The sequence below is a fragment of the Astatotilapia calliptera genome, chromosome 1 (genome assembly GCF_964374335.1).
Source record: "Astatotilapia calliptera chromosome 1, fAstCal68.1, whole genome shotgun sequence".
NCBI lineage: Eukaryota > Metazoa > Chordata > Actinopteri > Cichliformes > Cichlidae > Astatotilapia > Astatotilapia calliptera.
In genome coordinates, this window is record NC_137422.1 from 34,678,561 (window position 1) to 34,700,651 (window position 22,091).

General features: G+C 40.9%; 1 protein-coding gene and 1 long non-coding RNA gene across 10 annotated transcripts in view; one reads left to right on the forward strand and one right to left on the reverse strand.

Annotated features, from left to right (window-relative positions):
* The window catches only part of akap13a (A-kinase anchoring protein 13a), a 122,445-nt gene extending 102,585 nt beyond the window's left edge, over positions 1 to 19,860 (forward strand). For 4 of the 8 annotated variants that reach the window (XM_080300160.1, XM_080300176.1, XM_080300174.1 and 1 more), the window contains 10 exons: positions 199 to 281; positions 396 to 584; positions 5,745 to 5,900; positions 8,557 to 8,630; positions 9,528 to 9,572; positions 11,388 to 11,438; positions 11,629 to 11,900; positions 13,418 to 13,601; positions 14,042 to 14,339; positions 17,008 to 19,860. In XM_080300160.1, coding sequence (XP_080156286.1) covers positions 199 to 281; positions 396 to 584; positions 5,745 to 5,900; positions 8,557 to 8,630; positions 9,528 to 9,572; positions 11,388 to 11,438; positions 11,629 to 11,900; positions 13,418 to 13,601; positions 14,042 to 14,339; positions 17,008 to 17,060 — 1,405 coding nt within the window. In that variant the 3' untranslated portion in view covers positions 17,061 to 19,860. Of the gene's footprint in view, positions 1 to 198; positions 282 to 395; positions 585 to 5,744; positions 5,901 to 8,556; positions 8,631 to 9,527; positions 9,573 to 11,387; positions 11,439 to 11,628; positions 11,902 to 13,417; positions 13,602 to 14,041; positions 14,340 to 17,007 lie in introns of those variants that run through there. The other 4 variants (XM_026174648.2, XM_026174671.2, XM_080300171.1 and 1 more) reach the window with 3 other exon arrangements.
* LOC145428238 (uncharacterized) overlaps positions 11,655 to 22,091 on the reverse strand; it is a 183,009-nt gene continuing 172,572 nt past the window's right edge. For both annotated transcript variants that reach the window (XR_013908483.1, XR_013908481.1), the window contains 2 exons: positions 20,444 to 20,545; positions 11,655 to 11,793 (listed from right to left, as the gene is read on the reverse strand). This is a non-coding gene — a long non-coding RNA (uncharacterized LOC145428238). The remainder of the gene's footprint in view (positions 11,794 to 20,443; positions 20,546 to 22,091) is intronic.

Here is a 22,091-nt window from a genome sequence, read left to right on the forward strand (position 1 = left end):
ATGTTGCAAATTAATGAAAATGTTTCGGAATACTGTTTTTAAGTTTTTAATTACCAAAACTTTAGTGAATAATTTAACTCCAGTTAATTGATTAAACACTTGTACACTGTAAGTGATGTAGATTTCTGGTTGTTTGTTGGTCTTTAATCCTGTCTAATTTATGGGATGTTGTACATCTTTATTTTCTTTATTGGACAGGGACAAGGATGAGGATGAAGGGATTCCCAGTGAGACAGAAGATGACAAGAGACAGCTAGAGACTAAAGCAAAGGAAATGAGAGGTGAGAGAAATCTATTAAATTTGTTTGTATGATAGCAAGCGCACACACACATTTGCCTGAGATTTCTCACTGTTTGTCTTTGTGTCTTCCTGTCTGTCTGTCTCTGCTGGTCAGAACTGTTGAGGCAAAAGGATACAGAAATCATGTCTCTGCTGGAGGAGAAGGTGCGGCTTTTCAGAGGGATGTGGGAGGGCGTGAGCCCAGGCGAGGAGGCCTGTCGGCAGGTCCAACCTTTCTTCAGGTCACCCTGCAGCCTGGAGCCGCCTGGGGGGGCGTCCATCATGAAAGATGCCCTGCAGGAAGGTAAGAAAGACGGGTTTCTAAGATGTGTGCTGTGGATGCGTCATTCATTGAATATACTGAGAAATAAATTTGAATGAACGAAAAAAAAACACAGTGAGAGGCTTGTATACTAACATTGTTACACATTGTTAGTATGTGGCATGTGTCATTGCTGCTTTATGAACATAAAGTACATCTTACACATGTTATCCTGTTTACGTTTTTAAATTTTATCATCTAGGCAAACTTAAAAGATTATAAGAAAGGTATGTAAAAGATTGAGTGGGTAAGTGCGATATCCTGAAGTTGTGTTTTTAAGCCTTAAACGAAGCGTTTTCGGCTCCTCAATCAGGATACCTATGGCCTAATCATGCCCAGCCCTTCATTGTCTGTTTTACTTTAAATGATACCACAAGTTAGAAAATAAACATCAGATATAAATCAGATTGCAATTACTTGCAAACCTTCAAACCTGTCACAGTGGTTGCAGTCGGTCTGAGTCAAATTGTAATTGTGTGCAGACAAGTTGCTTCCCACCAGGCAACCTGAGGGATTAATAAAGTTCTATCTTATCTTATCTTATCTTATCTTACCTGTGATCAAAACTGATCGCATGGTGACTGAGGATGTTGTACACTGCAACTACTTGCAATGAATCTCTGACAGCAAAAACATTCAATTGAATCAATGGGCAACCACTGATTTTTTTTTTTCCTAGTTGGAAGGAGGGTTTCTTCCTATTTTTAACTCTGGTGTGACTGAGCTATTAGCATCCACTGTGGTGGGCGTCTGTCCTAGACATCGGGCAGACGTGCTTGTCAGATCCCCAAATCACCTCAACTGGCTCCTTTCGATGTGGAAATGTAGCAGCTTTTCTCTGAGCCCCTCGCAAATGACTGATCTCATCAACCCGTCTCTAAGGGACAAGCCACTCTGCCTTCGAAGAAAGCTCATTATCGCTGTTTGTATCCACAGTCTTTCGGTCACTATCCAAAGACCATGACCATAGGTGAGGATAGGGAGGCAGGCGGACCATTTTTTCCCTCTTAGTTTTTGGTCTATTCTCCTTTTAGTGAGGTTTGAGTTCTTAACACCAAAGCGGTCCTAACACTGCATTTGTAAATGACACCTTGAGAATAAAACAGGGTATTATAATATCTCATTGAAGAGAAAGCACTGACTCATTCATATGTACAGTGGGGCAAAAAAGTATTTAGTCAGCCACCGATTGTGCAAGTTCCCCCACCTAAAATGATGACAGAGGTCAGTAATTTGCACCAGAGGTACACTTCAACTGTGAGAGACAGAATGTGAAAAAAAAAATCCATGAATCCACATGGTAGGATTTGTAAAGAATTTATTTGTAAATCAGGGTGGAAAATAAGTATTTGGTCAATAACAAAAATACAACTCAATACTTTGTAACATAACCTTTGTTGGCAATAACAGAGGTCAAACGTTTACTATAGGTCTTTACCAGGTTTGCACACACAGTAGCTGGTATTTTGGCCCATTCCTCCATGCAGATCTTCTCGAGAGCAGTGATGTTTTGGGGCTGTCGCCGAGCAACACGGACTTTCAACTCCCGCCACAGATTTTCTATGGGGTTGAGGTCTGGAGACTGGCTAGGCCACTCCAGGACTTTCAAATGCTTCTTACGGAGCCACTCCTTTGTTGCCCGGGCGGTGTGTTTTGGATCATTGTCATGTTGGAAGACCCAGCCTCGTTTCATCTTCAAAGTTCTCACTGATGGAAGGAGGTTTTGGCTCAAAATCTCACGATACATGGCCCCATTCATTCTGTCCTTAACACGGATCAGTCGTCCTGTCCCCTTGGCAGAAAAACAGCCCCATAGCATGATGTTTCCACCCCCATGCTTCACAGTAGGTATGGTGTTCTTGGGATGCAACTCAGTATTCTTCTTCCTCCAAACACGACGAGTTGAGTTTATACCAAGAAGTTCTACTTTGGTTTCATCTGACCACATGACATTCTCCCAATCCTCTGCTGTATCATCCATGTGCTCTCTGGCAAACTTCAGACGGGCCTGGACATGCACTGGCTTCAGCAGCGGAACACGTCTGGCACTGCGGGATTTGATTCCCTGCCGTTGTAGTGTGTTACTGATGGTGACCTTTGTTACTTTGGTCCCAGCTCTCTTCAGGTCATTCACCAGGTCCCCCCGTGTGGTTCTGGGATCTTTGCTCACCGTTCTCATGATCATTTTGACCCCACGGGATGAGATCTTGCGTGGAGCCCCAGATCGAGGGAGATTATCAGTGGTCTTGTATGTCTTCCATTTTCTGATGATTGCTCCCACAGTTGATTTTTTTCACACCAAGCTGCTTGCCTATTGTAGATTCACTCTTCCCAGTCTGGTGCAGGTCTACAATACTTTTCCTGGTGTCCTTCGAAAGCTCTTTGGTCTTGGCCATGGCGGAGTTTGGAGTCTGACTGTTTGAGGCTGTGGACAGGTGTCTTTTATACAGATGATGAGTTCAAACAGGTGCCATTCATACAGGTAACGAGTGGGGGACAGAAAAGCTTCTTACAGAGGACGTTACAGGTCTGTGAGAGCCAGAGATTTTCCTTGTTTGAGGTGACCGAATACTTATTTTCCACCCTAATTTACGAATAAATTCTTTACAAATCCTACCATGTGGATTCATTGATTTTTTTTTCACATTCTGTCTCTCACAGTTGAAGTGTACCTCTGGTGCAAATTACTGACCTCTGTCATCATTTTAAGTGGGGGAACTTGCACAATCGGTGGCTGACTAAATACTTTTTTGCCCCACTGTATAGCTAATATCAATCATTAAGCAAAACTTGTGTCATGACATGAGGCATAAAGCCATCTGCTAAAAAAGCACCTTATTGTTTTTCATCGATTATTACATATGGACAGTTCTGCCCTCACTTTTCATAAAAAAGTTCTGATAAATTCTTTCCACCACACATTTTTGAGGCTGCAGGTGAAAAGGATACACTTTGGCAACCACATGGAAAAATTCACTGTAAAAAAATGTGAATTTCAGTACTTTTTGTATGTAAGGAGTTTATAAACAATTTGTATGTAAAGAAAACTTGTTTATTCATTTTAATTCTTCTGATGAGAGCCTACCGTGTTATTAATCCCTAAGGAAATGATGTAATTGAGTATGTAATGAGCTCAGTAGTTGGATCCCTTCATAGCCCGAGAGAGAGATTCAAGTGTATAGCAAACATTAAAGGAGTCGGGATGCGTTTTGAGATTTTACTCCAGCGCTTGTTGGTGCTTTGGCAGTGTTGTTCATCAAATGTGTTAGAAGAAAGCGGAGAGGTGAGCTCAGAGCAATTACTGTATCCTGTGTTAAAGGTATTGAAATATATGTATGTATAGCTTTCACTTTACTTATCATTTGCACTGCTTTATTTCAAGTGTATGGGTTTACTTTGGATTTTACATGATGCAGTCTAACAACAACATGCAGGGATTTTGCAGGTGCTGCAAACTCGTGAATTTTAAGATGATGTTTTCAAGGTTTGAAAAGTGCTTGGATTTTGGATTAAGTGCTTGAAACTGTATTTGCATTACTTTAATGGGGAATTGCCGTTTGAATATTAGACAGTTTGCTTTTTAATTTCCCCCAGGGATCAATAAAGTATTCTGATTCTGATTCTGATTTTAAATAATTGAAAAGAATAAATTGGAGAAAGTTTAATAACGTTTTTTTTTCCATGTGTACCCTTTGAGAGATCAGTGGGTTGGAGTTTGTTATTCTAATAAGCATTAGCGTGAAAGCTGTAAATGCAAAAAAGATCAAGATCAGGAGAGTTTTAGCTCCTTCCTACAGTCAAAAATGGAAGCAAATGATTGCATAACCAATAATCAATCACAGTGTTTATTTAAAGAACTTTTAAATAACATTTTAGATATAATTAATGACCAAAATTCTCATGGACATATCCATCTGATGTCTGATATCTATTAGTTGAAATCAGGTAAGACCGCAACACAAATAAAATTTCTAGGATTATCCGCTTCCTATCTTTCCATTTCCGTAGACTAATGAGCGTGCTGGTTGGAAGGCCCTCTCCTTCATCATCTTCAGCATTCCTAACAGTGAACTGCAAACTCAGCAGGCTGTGGGGCCTAAATTAAGGCACCGTGGCCTTAACAGCAGTGCAACTGCATTGTCTGAACTGTAGAGAGGTTACATGAATAGTGTCATTGTGTTCTAAGAATTGGAAGCCAAAATAATTTAAGAGAGTTTGATCTGTTTTAAGGATTTTTACCAGTAAATGTGGATTTAAGACAATTTTGGACTTTTTACGGCCCATTGATGTCCTCTTGTAGCACAGTGACATCAAGCTTTGAGTAATAATGAAGTGAAACATTAATTTTGATTATGTATGCTGGGAAATCCTTACCGTTCTTAAAATGTAGTTGAATATGACTTGAATATGACAAAATGAAGAGAAAAGCTGAACCTGTTGTTGGTGTGTGTTCTTGTCTGTGAAGGAGCCGAGGAGCTTCGGTGGTCAGAGTGTGACTTGCGTAAGGAAACAGCTCCTTATTATTATTTAGTCCCGCTGCAGGCAAAGAGTGTTCCACAAAAATCTGGAGCTGGTTAAAAATACAAAGGATTTGTTTTAAAGTTTACAGGTTTGGTAAGTTTGTGACAGTTCAAAGAAAAACAGGCTGCAGCTCTAATGGCGGTTGGATGAATGAAGGAAAACTCCTGTAATGATTATAACTTTTCAAACTAGCAGTAAAAGTTTACCTACTCTACAGCACAATGTCTTTTTCACCTCGTCCTTGTAAAGCCTGGAGCAGTAATTGTCCTTATTTGATATGTGAATTGGCAGCAGTAATGTGATTTCTCCTCCTCAGGTTATTGTGTTTTACTGAGAATCTGCCAGACAGGAAAGGTCACAGTGTTGCATCAGTACACTGTATGCTGATAGCAATGCACACATCTTTTCAGAGTTTCTATACATTTCAAATTGCGAAGATGTTTAAACTTTTAGTGAAGAGGCTCTGTGGCGCTAATAGGTTGTCAATAGTTGCTTAGCAACAGGAGCCGGTAGCAGCCTGCCAGGATATATGGCTGCAGAGCTGAACTGTAACACAGTTAGCTGGATAATTCACTTACTGACCTGCACGCTGATGTTTCCTTCTGTGTGTGTCCGTGACAGTGGAGACGTTACAGACACTGGTGAATGGCAGCCTGGGCGGGGCCATGGCCAGCGTCCAGGAGGGAGGAGGTGGTGGTGGTGCGGGGCCGGTGTGTTTGCCCCGCAGGGCTGAGACCTTCGGAGGCTTCGACAGTCACCAGATGCACAGCAGTAAGAGTAAGTGTGCTGCTCTGAACATTTGTTGGTGTCTTTTTTCCTTTACGTTTTATTTTCTTCTTCTTCTTCTTCTTTTTTTTTTAAACATTGTGCAATCCAGTGCAGGGAAACATGCTGAACCCCCACCTGCTTGTCAAGATAACTGCACCGACTTGGTGACAGGACTGCAAATGTGTAACAACACTGCTGAAAGCCAAAGCACAGTTTTTAAAAGTGGAATATTTCATTTTTCATCTTGAAACGGGGTTTTGGTGGTCATACCCACCTCTCCCCACAATTCCCCTGTTCAGAGCAGTTAGATAAAACATTTCAGACGGAGGCTTGGACAGCAGAGCTGGAGCTTCCTGAGGGAAAGGTGGCCTGGGGCGATATCTCTGAACTGGTGGCTTGCAAGCTGATAGTGTCGAATCCATTGAACCACAAGAGCTCTAAGAGGTCCAGATCTCTACATCGCTAGCATACCTGGAAAACTACAGCTAAACAATGATATTTTTGTCTGAGGGGGATGTCTCTTAAACACTATTGCAGCCTTGATTTATTTAAATAAGCAAACATAATGAAATATAGAGACTAATGTAAGGGAATATAACAGATAGATAAATGTGTTGACTGTTAATTATATTTTAAAGTAAATGTAGACTTTACACAAGTCTCTGTAGGTGGAGAAGGAAGAAAATGTAAATAAAAGAATAGCAGTGAAACTAAAAGAATGTAAAAGAAAAAGGCAGAACATAATTCATAATAAATAATAAATCAGATGAGATGTCAGATTCAACATAAACACAACATGAATGTAGGTCAGCAGAAAATCTTTTGATTCCTTCCCGAGTTTCTGCATGTGAGAGCCACTTATTTTATTGACATAGCAAACCCGGCTGTAACCTTCACAGGAGTCACTTGTTGACAATATAAAACCTGTAATACTTTGGATTTTTTTTGGTGGTGGGGGAGGGGGGGTTTACAGAAGCTCTCCTGCAGACTGTTTGAGAGGTTGCATATCTGAATGGCCTGCTCTGCTGCACTGATCTGTCAGACTTTGCTTTTCACTGAAATGTAGTGAGAATTTCTCATTTTCCATACATCCAAAGAAATGATGGCTGCCAAGGAAGTCGACTCTGTGTCAAAAGCATGAATTATATCTACGAGTCCCCCAATTTTAAGTGTCATTTCTGTTTTTTAAAATCATAGAATTTCACTATCACACAAAATTGCACAGGATCTCTCTCTAATGGTAAACGAAGGACTTTTATTAACCTTGTCGGAAACGACAGGGTGCAGAGAAAAAGTGTTTCCTTGCAGGGCGGGGTTGATCAGCTTGAGGTCTCGGTTGATATTAATATTAATCATTACATCACCTCACATTATTTCAGTATGAACACCAAACAAATTCTTAATTTGTACACCACGTCTACCAACTCTGTTTAAGTTACAAATCTACACACTGCTTTTTTCCTTTGATAAAAGCTAAAGCTGCGGTGTTCATTTAGCTAATTTTGTTCCTCTTCTGGGGCCTGATTAGAAGCCGGAAGGAAAATTGGTCAAAATGCAGACTGCATAAGTTAATAGACTTTCAGCATCACAGCTCTGTCATTAAGATGTGGAGATTTGACTATAATTGCAGTGTATTTATTTAATGAAATCCATGTGTCATTTAGATGCCATTGTTTTTCAGCTGCAGCCCTGGTGGTGTTAAATGACAAATGTGGGAAAAACAACCCAGCAAAACTACAAAATTGGTAAAAATGGATCTGAAGAGGTTGATTTTTCCAACCTGTAGTTACTCACTAAGTCTCCATCCTGCTTCATAAAACACGAATTTTGCTTTTCAGTTACATATTTGTGCTCATATTCGCCACCAAAACTTTTCACCAAGAAGAAAGAGTTTGCATTTAATCACCCACATTCTGATAAGTAACCATAATTCAGGCCGGGCCATTGTAATCAAGAGGTTGTTATTTCCATCTGCAGTAGTTTAGATTTGGCGGTTTGGCTCTGTTCTGGGACGTTCCCGCTCTTCCGTGTGCACATATGTGGAAGGAAAGGCAACATGAGCTGCCATAACAGAACAGCCATTAATGACAGACATTGTCACCGATGAAGTTTTAGCATTAAAAGAGGATCTGGGGTGGTGGTGGGGGTTGCAAAGCAGCCTGCAGATGTGCCACAGCTGTGGAGAAGCTAAAGGTCCTGGCATGATTTGGTGCTGGTAGTCTGTAGCTGCTGTCACCAGGAGGCAATGTCAAAAATATGTGGATTACCTGGCATGCTTCATATAAATCTGTGCTCTCACTGATACTTCAAAGAACTTAAACTGTTCATTGACATGACATCTGACCACTGCAGTGTTTCGGATCTTTTTCTGTGTGTTTTCTTTCTTTGTGGTGAACTTGTGATCTGCAGTGCTTTCCTTTCCTGTTCACCCTAGCTGTTTTTGGTTTGGTTTTTCCCCCAGCATTTGACTTTGACTGAGCAGAGCAGCTTACTGTTGTTGGGTTTGTTTGGTTTGTTTGTTTTTTTTGAGGACATAGCCTGTTGTTTTGGTTGAATTCCAGTCACATTTGTCTTTTTTCATATTCTAGCTCTTAGAGTTCTCCTTTTGTCTTGCAGCACTCTTCTTGATCACATCTTTTTTTCCTGTGGTTTCTCTTTATATCAGGTGGAGACAGAGATGAGAGTGAGGATATGGCGGGAGACCTGCGCAGGACTGAGTCCGACAGCGTTTTAAAGAAGGTCTGCATCCCAGCAGCCAGTTATTCTCCTTGACTCTGAAGCCAATGTGCCCCTACACGTCACAGAGAACCTGAGGGCATGTGTGGGGGTGCATTTGTCCTCCAACACTAACAATACCATTAAGATGAATTTAACTGCTTCTCTCCCTCCAATGAATTGGCCTCTTGACTCTTCCTCCCAGGTCCCGTTGCTAATGGCGACCATCAGTTGTGTAGGATTCAATAGATGATGGAAATGAATGGAGTGCCTTTAGGTGCTGCTATTGTAGCTCTGCACTGGATGCCAGCCTTTGTAGTCATTTATACTGCATATACCAGCAGCTGGACTGCACATTATTGTGTCTTGAATCTTTTAGCAGAGACAGGCTACAGTAAACGTAATGTGCTGTTTAATAAAGAAAAAGGAGCCAGCTATTCACCAGGCCATTCCTTGTAAATGCTGCTCTCTGAAAACAGAAGAGAAGCATTTAATTTTTCTTAACATTTCACCCCAGGCATGGTGCCAAAGTTCAAAGAGAGTTCAGCAGTAAAAGGACGGTGTTCAGAAGTCCGAGTCATCATTAAAAAATACAATGCAGAGTTAATTCCAGCCTTCCATCTTCTATTGTATTCACGTTGGTCTGTGCCGTTCTTTTGTAAACTGAAAATACCTTTTTAGAACCGTTCGTCTCGTCCCCATTTAAAATAAAGCGGCACGACACTAAATCCGTCATACATAATCATAGCCAGATACAATTAGACTTCACAGCACACCCACATGTGCAACTTTAATCACATTCGCTCCGTGATATATACAGTATACAGGCCCACAAGAGCACTGTACACAAGAGCAGATGTTTGCATGCGAGTATATTATTGTGTTTTAGCTTGCTCAGTGTGTCTTAATGTTTGTGTGCAGGGAGGAAACGCCAACCTGCTGCAGCTGCTGAAGAGGAACAGTGAGGTAACACTGACTTCCTGTGTCTAATTCAGTTCAAGTCGCTGTTTACATAGAAACTGCCAAAACCCTGTGTCAACGGCATTGTTACCGGCATTAATCAGCGTGTTGTCTCAAACAGCAGTAAAGCTCAAGTTCAGCCAGAATGCGTCGGCCCAGTTTGAAATCTGAAAGTCTTCCACAAACCTTTAACCACAGCACTGATCATGACTCAGAACTGTGATGGACTGTTTCCTCCTTTTGGTTTTGATCGACTCGTTTAATTATTATTATTCACTTGTTGAGGTTGATTTGCCGCTAACAGCTTTCCTTTTGCCACCTATCAAACACTTTTATACTCCATCAATAACAACATATAAATTTTTTTTAGAAATTCAAATTTGAAATTGTTTTTACTTAATCTAAACGACCCTGCTGCCCACATTTAGGGATTTACTGCTGTTTCTGTAAAAAGCTCTGCTAAGTAATAAATAACAAAATAGCTCAAAGTGAAAGTGAGCATGTGCCAAGCAAAGTAAGCTGTCATTTAATAAAAGTAGGAAGAGTTTTAAGTGAAAATTGTTATTAAAATGCACAATAATCAGAAGCAGCTCATGCAGCGTAGCGCTGTAAAATAACAGGAAGAAATAAGGCTTAACTAATAAATATGATATTTTTGCAGCATCAAAGAGCAATAAGCAGTTAATACAAGACTAAAAGTCTAAAACCATGTTAGTGGGTCGGTGAAGTTGTTTGCGTTTCATGTTGCTAACGCTGCACGCGATATAAAACCATAAATGGTGCAGAGCTTAGGCTACATGACTTTTGCAGCTTTGGGAGCATTTTCAACTGTAGGAACAACAGGAAATCAGAACATTTGATCAGGAAGAGATACATTGTCGGAAATCTGTGCAAAAATCACTGTGAATAATTTTTAAGCTGATATCCAGCCCTGAGCTGTTTTGCAAAATGGCAAAATGGGTATTTAGAACCTTTTATTTGAATAAGTCATAAACTTATTTAAGTATAATAAAACATTAACCATAAAAATATGCCCAAAGTAGTTCTAATTATTTTATTTCTTCAATTTTTCTTCCTAAAAGTATTTTATTTAAAAAGTAAAATTACTCCTTAGTCAGAATAGCCAGTCTTTAGCAAAGAAAAACAAGGGTTAGAATAAGTCCAAGGGGGAAACGAGTTAAGGAGGCTTTCCATGGCCTCCCTTTGTACATGCCTCTGTCTGCAGATATGGGTCCTATTCTGGTGTATTGATGCCTTTGGCTCCTTGTCATATTCGTTGAGCTATTCCTGAACATTTTTTTGCAGTGAAGCAGGGAACATTTTCCTGGTAGTTTGTGTGCTTTTGATAATATGTGTGTGCTTAGTCAGTCATGATGTGTAGGTCAGTGAATTAAAGTAGCATTTACAATTAGTTTAGTAAAATCAGTTTTTTATTATTATATTAAAATATTCTGTGTGACACCACAACATTTCCTCCAGACGTGTCACTTTCTGAAAGCTGTTTTGTTTAGTTCGCAGTAACGTGGTTTGGATCAGTTTTGAGTCCTTGTAAACACGGATGACAAATACAAGGTTACTGTGCTAATATCTGAGCGCAGGAAAGGTCAGATCTCTGTAAAGTTAAATCAGCATATTGTTATAAATTGATATTGTATAAAACACCGCTACCAATAATGGTGAGTTTTAACATGTCAAGTGGAGCAGTAAGTAAGGCAACATCAAAGAGCTTTGTCCTTGCAGCCGAAGTGGATTTTTCTCCTGGATAACAAGAACACAGCCGGAGGTTTGAGGTTATACTCACTGCTCTCTCTTTTTCAACAGCAGGTCCTCCACAGTGTCTCCAACCTGCATCTTCTGCTAAGCACTCTGCAGGTATGATGGTTTCTAAGCAGGACAATACATCCAGCGCTCCAGATCAGAACTGACATGATGCAAGTCTGTGAAGCTTTCCAATGAAAAGAACAGAAAAAAGACCTCCATCCACACAGAGCCAGTGCAGAATACCCCACAATCCACAGGATGGGTATGTCTAACCTAATCTCTGTGGCTCTGTCTAACACAGGCAGTGGTAGTCCAGCAGGACAGTTTCATAGAGGACCAGCGGCAGGCCCTGAGTGAGCGCTCGTCCTCTTGCACATCGTTATCACGACCGTCCTCCCGGCCCAGCTCGCTGATCGAACAGGAGAAGCAGCGCAGCCTGGAGAAGCAGCGGCAGGAGTTGGCATCCCTGCAGAGACAACAGGCAGCTCATGCTGAGGAGAAGAGGAGAAGAGAGAAGGAGTGGGAGCTCAGGGAAAAGCAGCTCGCTGAGAGGGAGGCACAGGTGCACGCACAGGTAACTATGCATCATCTTCCACTAGCCCTGTTTATTATTAATAGTTTCAGGGCAGCTATAATTCTGACAGTAACCCCCCAGGATGGTTTCATGCTGCAGTGTTTCACCTCATGCAGTGTTTTATCTGATAAATTACAATGCGTACTTGTGCAGGGCATTAAAGTCTTCTGTGGTGCTTTAAAGAGATGGTACACTGCCTTCAAATATAGCTTTCACTGACAAGCTTGAAACGCTGAAAGAAAAGTTGCAGGGTCAAATTTCATCTGACAAGGCTGCAAAGGCGTGGTAGTAGATTCACCTCCACGGCTGGCTGAAACGTCGCACTAACTAAAGGCTGAACAACATGTAGTAAACATTCTCTCTGTTTGTGAATTAGGGCAGCTGTGGCTCAGGAGGTAAAGTAAACCATCTAGTAGGTTGGTGGTTTGATTTCTGGCTGCTCCAGTCTGTGTGCCAAAGCATCCTTGAGCAAGGATATTTGACACGTTCATCATCTGTCTGAATGTTAACTTAAGATGTAGAAAAAAGTGGGTGAATGAGACACATGAGTGCTCAATTGTGCAATTTATTCTCATTGTTTTCCATATTAAATTACTGCCAAATGGCAGAATGATTACAAAATAGTGATCACTTAGTCATCCAGATCTGCAAAGAAACTAATGTTTAAGAGTTTGAGCATTACAACAGTACAAGAAACCCAAACTATTCGAGCAGACATGGAGATGATTAGCGTTCTTTTAAAAAGCCACAACTTCTGGATTAACCCTCGAGTTCTAACCCACCACAGGGTTACGTCTAATCGTACATTTTGAAAAAACACACCTGAATCGTGATACTTGCAATAACAATGTTAGTATTTTCTGATTGCTTTGACTTTGGAGAAATTTTATTTTGATGGGGTTAGGGATTAAAGTTCAGGGTGGTACGCTGATCATATGCTGCAGGTGTAAACAGCAACAAGAGCAGCAGTCTATGGTTTGTTTACTGGTAGTGACTGCACCTTGGATGATATGAGCAGTATATCCTTGCATCTGTCGAGTGGGTCATTGTTTGTTTAAATGAATTTCACACTCATTATCACCAGCGCGTGTGATTCCCTGCAGTGTGTCCCCAAAGTTTGAATACTTAGCCCACAATCAACTTAATGTCGTTTAAAATCAACAAGTTAAATGCAGTTGTGATCAGCTTCATAATGCACAGCAGGCAGCAGCACCTGTGGAGTTATGAAGTTGATTTAATATATGAGGAGACAAGAAATTATTCAGTCAGCATTGGTAAAGTCTAGACTTCAGTTTTTTTTTTTCCAGCTTATTTTTTCCTGATGGGGAAACGTGCATTAAGGAGAGGTTGAGACACTGAATGTGATCACAATATTAAATCAGGCAGTCATTAGCTTTTATTCATTCAGGCTCAGTTATTGCAGGTTTCCACTAAAGGAAAGGAGCTGAAAACATACGATGTGACGCCTCACGTGTCTGTCAGTTCAATAAATCAATCTACACTTGTATCAACCGCTGCAGGAGGAGGAAATCCTGAAGCGGCAGAAGGACCTGGAGGAGGAGAAGCAGGAGCTGCAGAACAAGAAGGAGGAGTACCAGAAGGACCTGGAGAGACTGAGAGATGCCCAGAGGAAGCTGGAGAGGGACAGGGAGGCTATGCAGCGGCACCTCAACAAGATGGAGGACCTGCGTCTAGCTGAGGTGAGCAGGGACACTCTGAAAATCATAATAATGATAACACGATCTGCTGATCCCTGCAGGGAAACCGCCTCTTCTGTCGCCCCTCAGCTGCAGGGGAACACGGTGTGAGCCTGGAGGGATTCATTTTTTGCACTCAATGACACTCCAGCCTGGTTGATGTTTATGGATGCTTACAGCAGAGGCTTGAACTTGGGTCCTCTTAAAAGTGGATTTAAAAAAGCTCTTGGCCACATTTTAACTGGCGAGCGTCGCTGCAACGCAAACCAAACAGCACTGTTATGTTTCTCCAAAAAATCTAAATATGATCATTTTCCAAAACTGAGCTCTTCTAGAAACAGTCGTGCTCATCATTTAGCAAAAAGCCTTTCATGCATATTCACATACAGATGTAGACCGCAGCTGTTCATCTTCCTAAGCGCCTCTTGTTCCTTCCTTTCCAGAGGACTCCCTCTACAACGTCTGATGAGTTCGCTGGCAGCTCCCAGTCTCTGGAGCTGGACCCGCTGGAGTTCTCCTCCTCCTCTTCCTCCTCTCTGCCGAGGCTGCAGCCCCAGCGGTCCAAGCCCAAAGGGAAAGGCCTCAATCCCTTTACCTCATCCTCCACGAACCTCAAGGGCAGCGAAGGCAACAACCAGATCTCAAAGAGCCTCCTGCAGCTAGCCAAGAACAAGGGCAAAGATGGGAAGGAGAAGGAGAAGAAGAAGAAAAAGGCCAAAGGGGGGAGCGCACAGTCAGCAGGTATAAGATGATAAACTGGCTGGATCGAGTCGAATTGTTCAGTGTTTCACAGTGAGTCAGCAGGTTGGAGTGGAGTGCTTTTTGTCAAGGATGTACTGTGTTTAGTTATTATTGAAAAGGAGACATTATTGGTAGACATGTGGATGGATGGATAATGGAAGAAGAAGGAAGGATATGTCAGGTCTACAGCTTAGTGCAAAGTTTCAAGGTAGTTTTTTGTTTCCTGCCACAGTGCATCATCTGTCACAACCAGCCAAAAAAGTTAGTGTTCTTTATGACTAATGTAGAAAAAAAAATAATTTTTTTGACCTTATAAAGTTAGAATTTTTTTCTGCTAAACTGCAGCACTTCAGAGAAACCACCACGGAAATGATTGGAGACAAAATCCAAACTGTTTATTCTGTTTAAATGTATGCTCTTAAGTATCTAATCTGAAGCCAAGTCGGAGTTAGACGTATGAAAGGAGAATGTTTCAAAGTTTTACCTTTTTTTTTGGTGCAAAATTCAATCTTTGTGTTACTATCCCACCACGACAGCTCAGTTTGATGACACTGCCTCAGGAAACAGAATGAAAATGTAAACTAAAAAGAAGATATTTTAGGAGAGAGCCGCTTGAGTTGATATATGCACCTGGCTAACGTTGGAATATACATTACAAACACGAAGACTAGATTTTATCTTTTGTTTTCCCCTATTGGAAGAACATGAACAGGGAGTTTCCTGTTTTCCTACTGCCCAGTTTACATGCATGATGGTGTTTCTAGTCTAACTGCATTAGAACTACAAACAGAATAAAAAGGCTCCATATAAATACCTCAGCCAGAAAGAAACGGGTCCAGAATTAGTTACATTTGCATTGGATTCAGAGTGGAGAAATATTCCGTTTCCTAATCCAATTAAAGAAAATTTGAGCATTTTTCCTGCACAAGTCCACAATGTTGATGTACATATGCGGTGACGTATGCTTGTGCTCTTTGTAGAAATGTCTGCTTCTGATCTGAACAGCTTCTTTCTGAATTTTTTAAAATGCAAATGCTTAATGAATAAATAACACTTAAAAAGAAAATCCACCTTTAGAGAGCTGATCAGTGATTAGAAATACATTGTGCATCCCTGCATGTAAACACTATATTGCACCATATTAAACCACTTTCTGTGTCAGCTGTTGGCCTGATATGTTCTGTCACAATGAAATTGATCAGAATGATCTGAAGCCAATCTTGTTTTAAAGCAGACTTGAAAAAACTGTGAGCTCAGTGAGAAGCAGACGTGTAATTTTGGTCACATGCTCAGATCTGCTCAGGCTGTCACGAGGTCTCACATGGAGCTTAAATTTGTTACAATATTCAATTAGTCACAAAAGTAAATTATTCAACTGTCCTACATTTTTAGGGGGATCTTGAACACTGTTAGAAGTGAGCTTATGTCTGACACAGAAGAACTACATTTGTTATAAAACACATGAACTACATGTAGATGTGAACTGATGGTTCTGAAATGAGCAGTGAGCCAGCATAAGGCCACACAGTTGGGACTCCCTGTTGGTAACAACATATCTTTAGGAGTTTATTTTGTGTTTGCATTAAAGTGCCCAAAGGGGAATGCTAATATCCTACCCAGCTGTGACTGCAGCAGTGTGTTTGCTGTGTGTTGTGGGTCTCTTAATGGCAGCAGAGTTCAAAAAGAGATACTATAGTGTTGAATTTAGACTATGCAGTTAACCCATACTGGCCAGCTTCATTATACAACTCCACCAGTAACAGTTTTCAGTACGTGTTACTAAGAGCTTAAACAGAAGCTACGGTGTCATTGATGACAACCACCACCCTTGAGTAATGAATTGTTTATGTTTAAATTAGCAGCAAATAAACATCAGTGACAAAAAGGGTGTCCACTAAACCATTTCAGATCTTCTTTGGGTGTAATTCCATTTCAGCGTCACCATTTTCTCTTGCATTTTCCCCACTATAATTTCCTGGATGGCTCAGAAAGATTAGAGGAAATGCTATAGAATTTTGAACATTTTCACTTGTGTTACTTCCATAACAGCTTAGAGGCATAAAGGCTTAATAAAGCCTGGACTTTATTCTTGGTCTTTTTCTCTGTGTTCAGTTCCAACACAAATTTGCCAGTTGCTGCTTCTGGGCTAATCACTGTAAATGTAAAGGCTGCTGGTGCTGGACAGTACTCACCCTGAGGCACACAGGCACACCCTGTGTTGCAGGAACTCTGACCTCCCGGGTTCATGCAGTGTGGACACTATTCAGACAAGTGTTCTTGCAGCAGTGATACGGGCAACTCTGAATTATTTGGAACTCATATTTCAATTTCTGTGCAAAATTTGGTGACACTATGTTACAAAAGCCTTATAACTCAGATTCTCTCGTAGACTGTGGTTTCTCTTTTGGCCTCCAGCAATGGAAAATGGAGGACAAGCCTATTGTCCTTGAAGAAAAACAAGCTGGGAGTTTCTGCAAATATGTTGCTGTTACTAAATTTCAGCCATGAGTTGCATTTTGGAAGCATTTAGTTCTCGTTTTGGCATTTAGAGAATATTTGTGGGTTGCAAAATCCTGATGTGTATAAGGTGAAACGTCACCGGCAACTGATCAGAAATCAAAATCCTGTGTTTTCGGGGTGATGCTGACTCCTGTTCTCCTCTTCACAGACTCCCAGCCCCTTCCAGAGCCGCCTCTGGATGGAGAGATTTTTTTCTGCTGAGACAAGTGGCTCTCCTCCTCCTCCTCCTCCTCCTCATCATCATTACCATGAACCCATCAAACCACTCTGACGGTGGAATGTGCTGCCAAGTAGTAACACATTCACCTGCGCACACAGGCTTTTTGAATCACCTTGAAAAGGCTTTTAGTTAATTTTCCATGTCATAACATAGAGCTGTTTAACATTACATGGAAGAAGATACATTTTAAAATCAAATACCACAGCTTTTAGTTTGTTGGGAATTAGGATATATTAGGCTCTGCTGTGGTGTGCGTTTAGGATTCAGTTCAGTAGCTAAAGTGGGAAGGATGGACTGGCTCTGCACTTTTTCGTTATTCTATGTCCAAAATTCATCTTTTCCTTTTCCAAATAAATGGTTAGAATTTCTTCATTTTGAAAAATCAGACATCTGTGACAGCTCAGTATCACGCTGAAAGCGTTTCACAGCGAATTGCCTTTCAGGCTCTTCCAAGTCTGTCAGGGGCTCGTGTGTTACGGCTGCCTTTTTTCCTAGAGCCCCGCACCAGCAGGCTGTGATGTTAATTTACAGAAGCAGGGCCTTTTCCATGCGACTTTAACCACACGTTCAAGGACACAGACAAATCCAAATGCCACTGTGAATGTCAGCGAGCTCCCTGTGGCACTGGAAACTCCTCACACCTAATCATATTAATTGACAGCTAATTGATGACTGAACCCACGGGGGGGGGAACTTACGGGTCCTAGCAACATTTCTTAATCAGAGAGAGTCCAAAGCCGTTTCAGTGCTTCAGTCGCAGTGAATCATAGCCCGGCGTTCGCGTCGAGTGTTCAAAAAGCAGATGCGATTAGATCCGCCGAGTCTGTCCCCAGTTTGCAAGCAAAAGGGAATTGGCTAACTTGTGTAATCCTTAATGATGACTTCATGCCATCAATCATGTTCCTTAATGAGGTTTTAATTTATTTGAATTATGGCTATCTCCAATTTGGAGTGAAGCTCTTCAGATGTGTATTTTCTTAGACGCTCAGTAATGAAAGGATTGAGAGTTATCTCTCTCTGTCTAATGGCTCAATTCATATCCTTTAGTGTGTTTTAGAGTCTTGGATGGATATTGGCTCGATTGTCGTTTCATCTGCCTGTCAATGGGCTTTTATGCAGCCCTCATCTTTCATCTGAACGCCGACAAGCAGGGCTTTCCTTCGTTTTTTTTAATTGCATGTAACTCTTCAGGTAGCATACTAATGGTTTCTGTGTGTTAAAGAGATCAACTCTCTCTTTCGCCTCCTTTCAGTTCCCATAATAGATTCTGCAGATGCACACAGCTGCTGGTCGTAGGAACGGAGGCCGTTAATTTACGGACAAAGCAACCGCTTAGAGGGAATGAGAGTGGACATTAGCTACAAATATGTTCTGTTGTTGTTTCGTGACTAAACCGACTCAGCAGGTAGCTCGTGAGTCTCTGATCATTTCAGATTAGTCAGCACTCATCAGTGTTTTTGAGCACTTTGTCCTAAAAATGTTAACACGTTTATTTTTAATCGGTGTGAGATACGAGGAAATATGATTTCTTTTTTTTTAATCAAGGGCAAAATGATCCAAAGACGGTTAAAGTGTTTAAGTGGATTAAATAAGGGGCTGTGAGCTTTTATGGAGTTTTTCAAAGATGACCCGTCTTAATATTTAAGACCTGCGAAGCTCACGCTGTGGGCAGGACTACCTGCGGGACAGGTAGGAAGGACAAAGAGACGTTTAAAAAGGATCCTCTTCCCATGAAAGGCAGAGCAGCATTGCCGAACTGCTTCCTTGCTGCCTCTTTTTCTCACGTTTAAGTGCTTGTTTGTTAACTCGCTGTCTTGTGTTGAGGATTTGACTTCACATCCAGGCTGGTTTATTATAGTGTGTCTTGTAAGAGGCTTATGCGGCCTGCCAATTAGTTGCTTCATGTCTTTTGTTTATGGCTTTGGTGTAATCCTGTCAAAGAAACGGAGAGGGGTAGACTTTTGGTGTTGCTTTAAGGTGTGTTTTGACCACTAGGGAGCACTGCACCTATAACTAAATAATTTCCCTCCCTCACACAACAGCAACAACCAGAAAGTATGAAACTGTTTAGTTTTTTGTTTAGTTTTTTTCCCCCTGTGACTCCTGCTGTGAGAAATTGATGTATTTTTTCTCAGCAGGTCAGAGATAATGTGATGAGCGTGGGCTCTCACACTCTGCGACATTTTTCCCCACGGCATTTATAATTGACTGCAGAAACAAATAAGTTGTCAGAGATTGTAATTGGTTATTCAGTGTAACCAGTCAGCAGCAGCTTTAATGTGGGGGGAATAAAAAGGTTGGAGGAAGCGACTGGGCAGAACCACAGACCTCTGTAAGGGACAATCAGCAGACACAAGTCGGGAAAATGAACTCCCTCACCAGTGATGATGATAAGCCTGTCCGAGAGACGAGTGTGTCCATTAGGTGAACCCTGCGTAGCCTTAAATCTTAATGATAAAATGCACTAGAGTAAAACCCAGCGTCTTCTCAGGAGAGAGGAGAGCTTTTATACCTCTGCTTTGAAAGGAAGGAAATGTTTGTACTATTCAACTGGTACACAGTTGTTTCGTTCTCAGCAATGTAAAAAAAAAAAAGAAGAAAAAAAAGGGCAAATGTGTAAATATGATTTATGTATAATACAAATTACTTGTAAAAAATAATTGACTTGTGATTTATTGAAGCATTTTGTAAGAATGTTTTATTTATGTTTTATTCTCACCAACAAGGTGATAAACAATGTAAAGGTGTATTTCTCTCATAATAAAAAAATACCACAATTGACATCCTGAGTATTTGTGGGGTTTTTTTTTTTTTTACAGCTATTCTTTTTTTGTTCTGTCTTGGTCAAGCTTCAGTTTGTATACACTGTAACCAACATGAAAGAATTGTGACAAAATAGGATGTCTGCTAATCAACCAATAGGAATGTAATGTACAGCCAGTGTTGGGGAGTAACGGAATACATGTACCGCATTACGTATTTAAAAGACAAAATATGAGTAACTGTATTCCGTTACAGTTACTGTTTAAAAGGGTGGTATTCAGAGTACACCCTGAATAACGACTCCTTTCTCACTCTAGCGATGGACATCGTTTACAGATGATCTCATCTTTTATTCACTATGACCTGAAACTACTGATTGAGGACAAAATCATCAGAAACTTGGTTACAGAGGTCACAAGAGTGAGGAGGTCTGGTTTTCTGTTTTACTATTACAAGTGTTTTTGAAACCAGGAGACCCAGAGACTACACCCATCTTGTATACTGTTTCTCCTGGTTTCTGTACTTAAAAAATAAATAAATAAATCAAACTAGATGTAGCAAAGAAGAAAAATCTAGTTCAATTTTGGCAGCTGATACTTGCTTGTATATTTGTCCTCCAGCTGTTGTTGTGATCGAACCATGGGGAATGCAGAGAAGTAACAGTGGTGCATCTTTGCCTTCATTCTGCAGATTCTACAAGAGGCTGCAAGAAAAAGAAAACAAAAAAGTTTATGCGTGTCACATAGCGTGACTTGTAGTGAACTTACAAGACTGCTGATGTTACAGTTCGAGCCCAATGGAAACAGATGGTTTGAACAGCAGAATGGTGGGGCGTCTGAGAGGACGATATCAAGGTCCTCCCTTTTTGACTTCATACAGAACGAAGACTTGTAGTTTAAAAAAAAATGTCCAACTTTCTGAAAGTTCTCAGCTTTTTGTAAAAAGAAAAAGAAAAAAGACATCACTGCAGTTCTTGAGAAAACAGTATGTTTTTGTGCCTTCAGGGGGAAGATTTTCAAATTAGTTTCTGCCCCAATAACTTATTAGATTTGCTGACTTATTTGTCCTCAACATTTTTTCTAATTATTATTTTACCAACGAACGATACTCACAGAATTTAAAATGCACCACTTTCATTATTTAGCAGGATTTCCAAAAGTAAATTAATTTGATTTAACAGAACATTATATTGTTAAGTGTAATACACGCCTTCGGAGTGGGAGTCGCAAGTTCGTATCCAGTAAGGGTCCTAGGCTAGACACATGCTAACCAAGCCTACTGGAATTGGAATATGGAATGGAATTTTCGATACCCAACATTCACAAACAACAACAACAACAACAACTGGGATCTTGTTGTTGTTGTTGTTGATAACTGATAACTGATCTCACAGCTAGAGACTGACGACACATGCTACGGCAAGGAGCCGGACGACAGGTCAGGGGGACGATATCATCACCCCCACCTGAGTTTGGCTACCAAGTGTGATGAAGAAAGGTTTGAAAAATTAAGTTGTTTCAAAGTACAGTGCTCAGGTTTCGACTCACTGCTGTCTCAAACTCCAGTCTCTGTTGCAACACACCTGAATAAAATTAGTAAGTCATTAGCAAGACTCTGTAGAACTGAGTTGACAATTTGATTCATGTTACAGCAGCTCATAAGTGAATGAACACGATGCAATAAAAGTACTTTTAGAACAAAATTTTTCCAAACACATTTTACGTGAGTAGGGTTAGGGGTTGCCACTTCAGCAGGCAGTCAAGTTCTATACTCTTGCTACTAATTTTATGCGGGTATGTTGGCACAGGGACACATGGAAAAGTTTCAGGACACCGGCCCTCAAGTACTGGAGTTTGACACCCCTGTTCTAAATCAAACTACATTAAACGATGTTGTAAAAGCAAAAACCATCAACATTATATCAACGTAAGGGATACAGAAAATCGTTTTGGGAAGCTTGCAAACGTGCATGTTTATGGTATGATAGGGTACTTATTGGTATCACAGCTTCATCTTTAAGCCACCTTCATAACACTGAAAACATGGATTCAAACCTGAGGTGACTATGCTAAGCCCCCCGTCTTGCTTCATGCTAAAGACCTCTGGCCTACCTGCACGACCGAGCACACTCACTGGATCCGCTGCCATTAGGAAGGTGGCTGTTCGCACATTTCCAACCCTCAGGCTGTGTCATCTCGTAATAAATAAGTGTGAGCGTTTCACATCTGGACACTGCCTACCAATAAGAA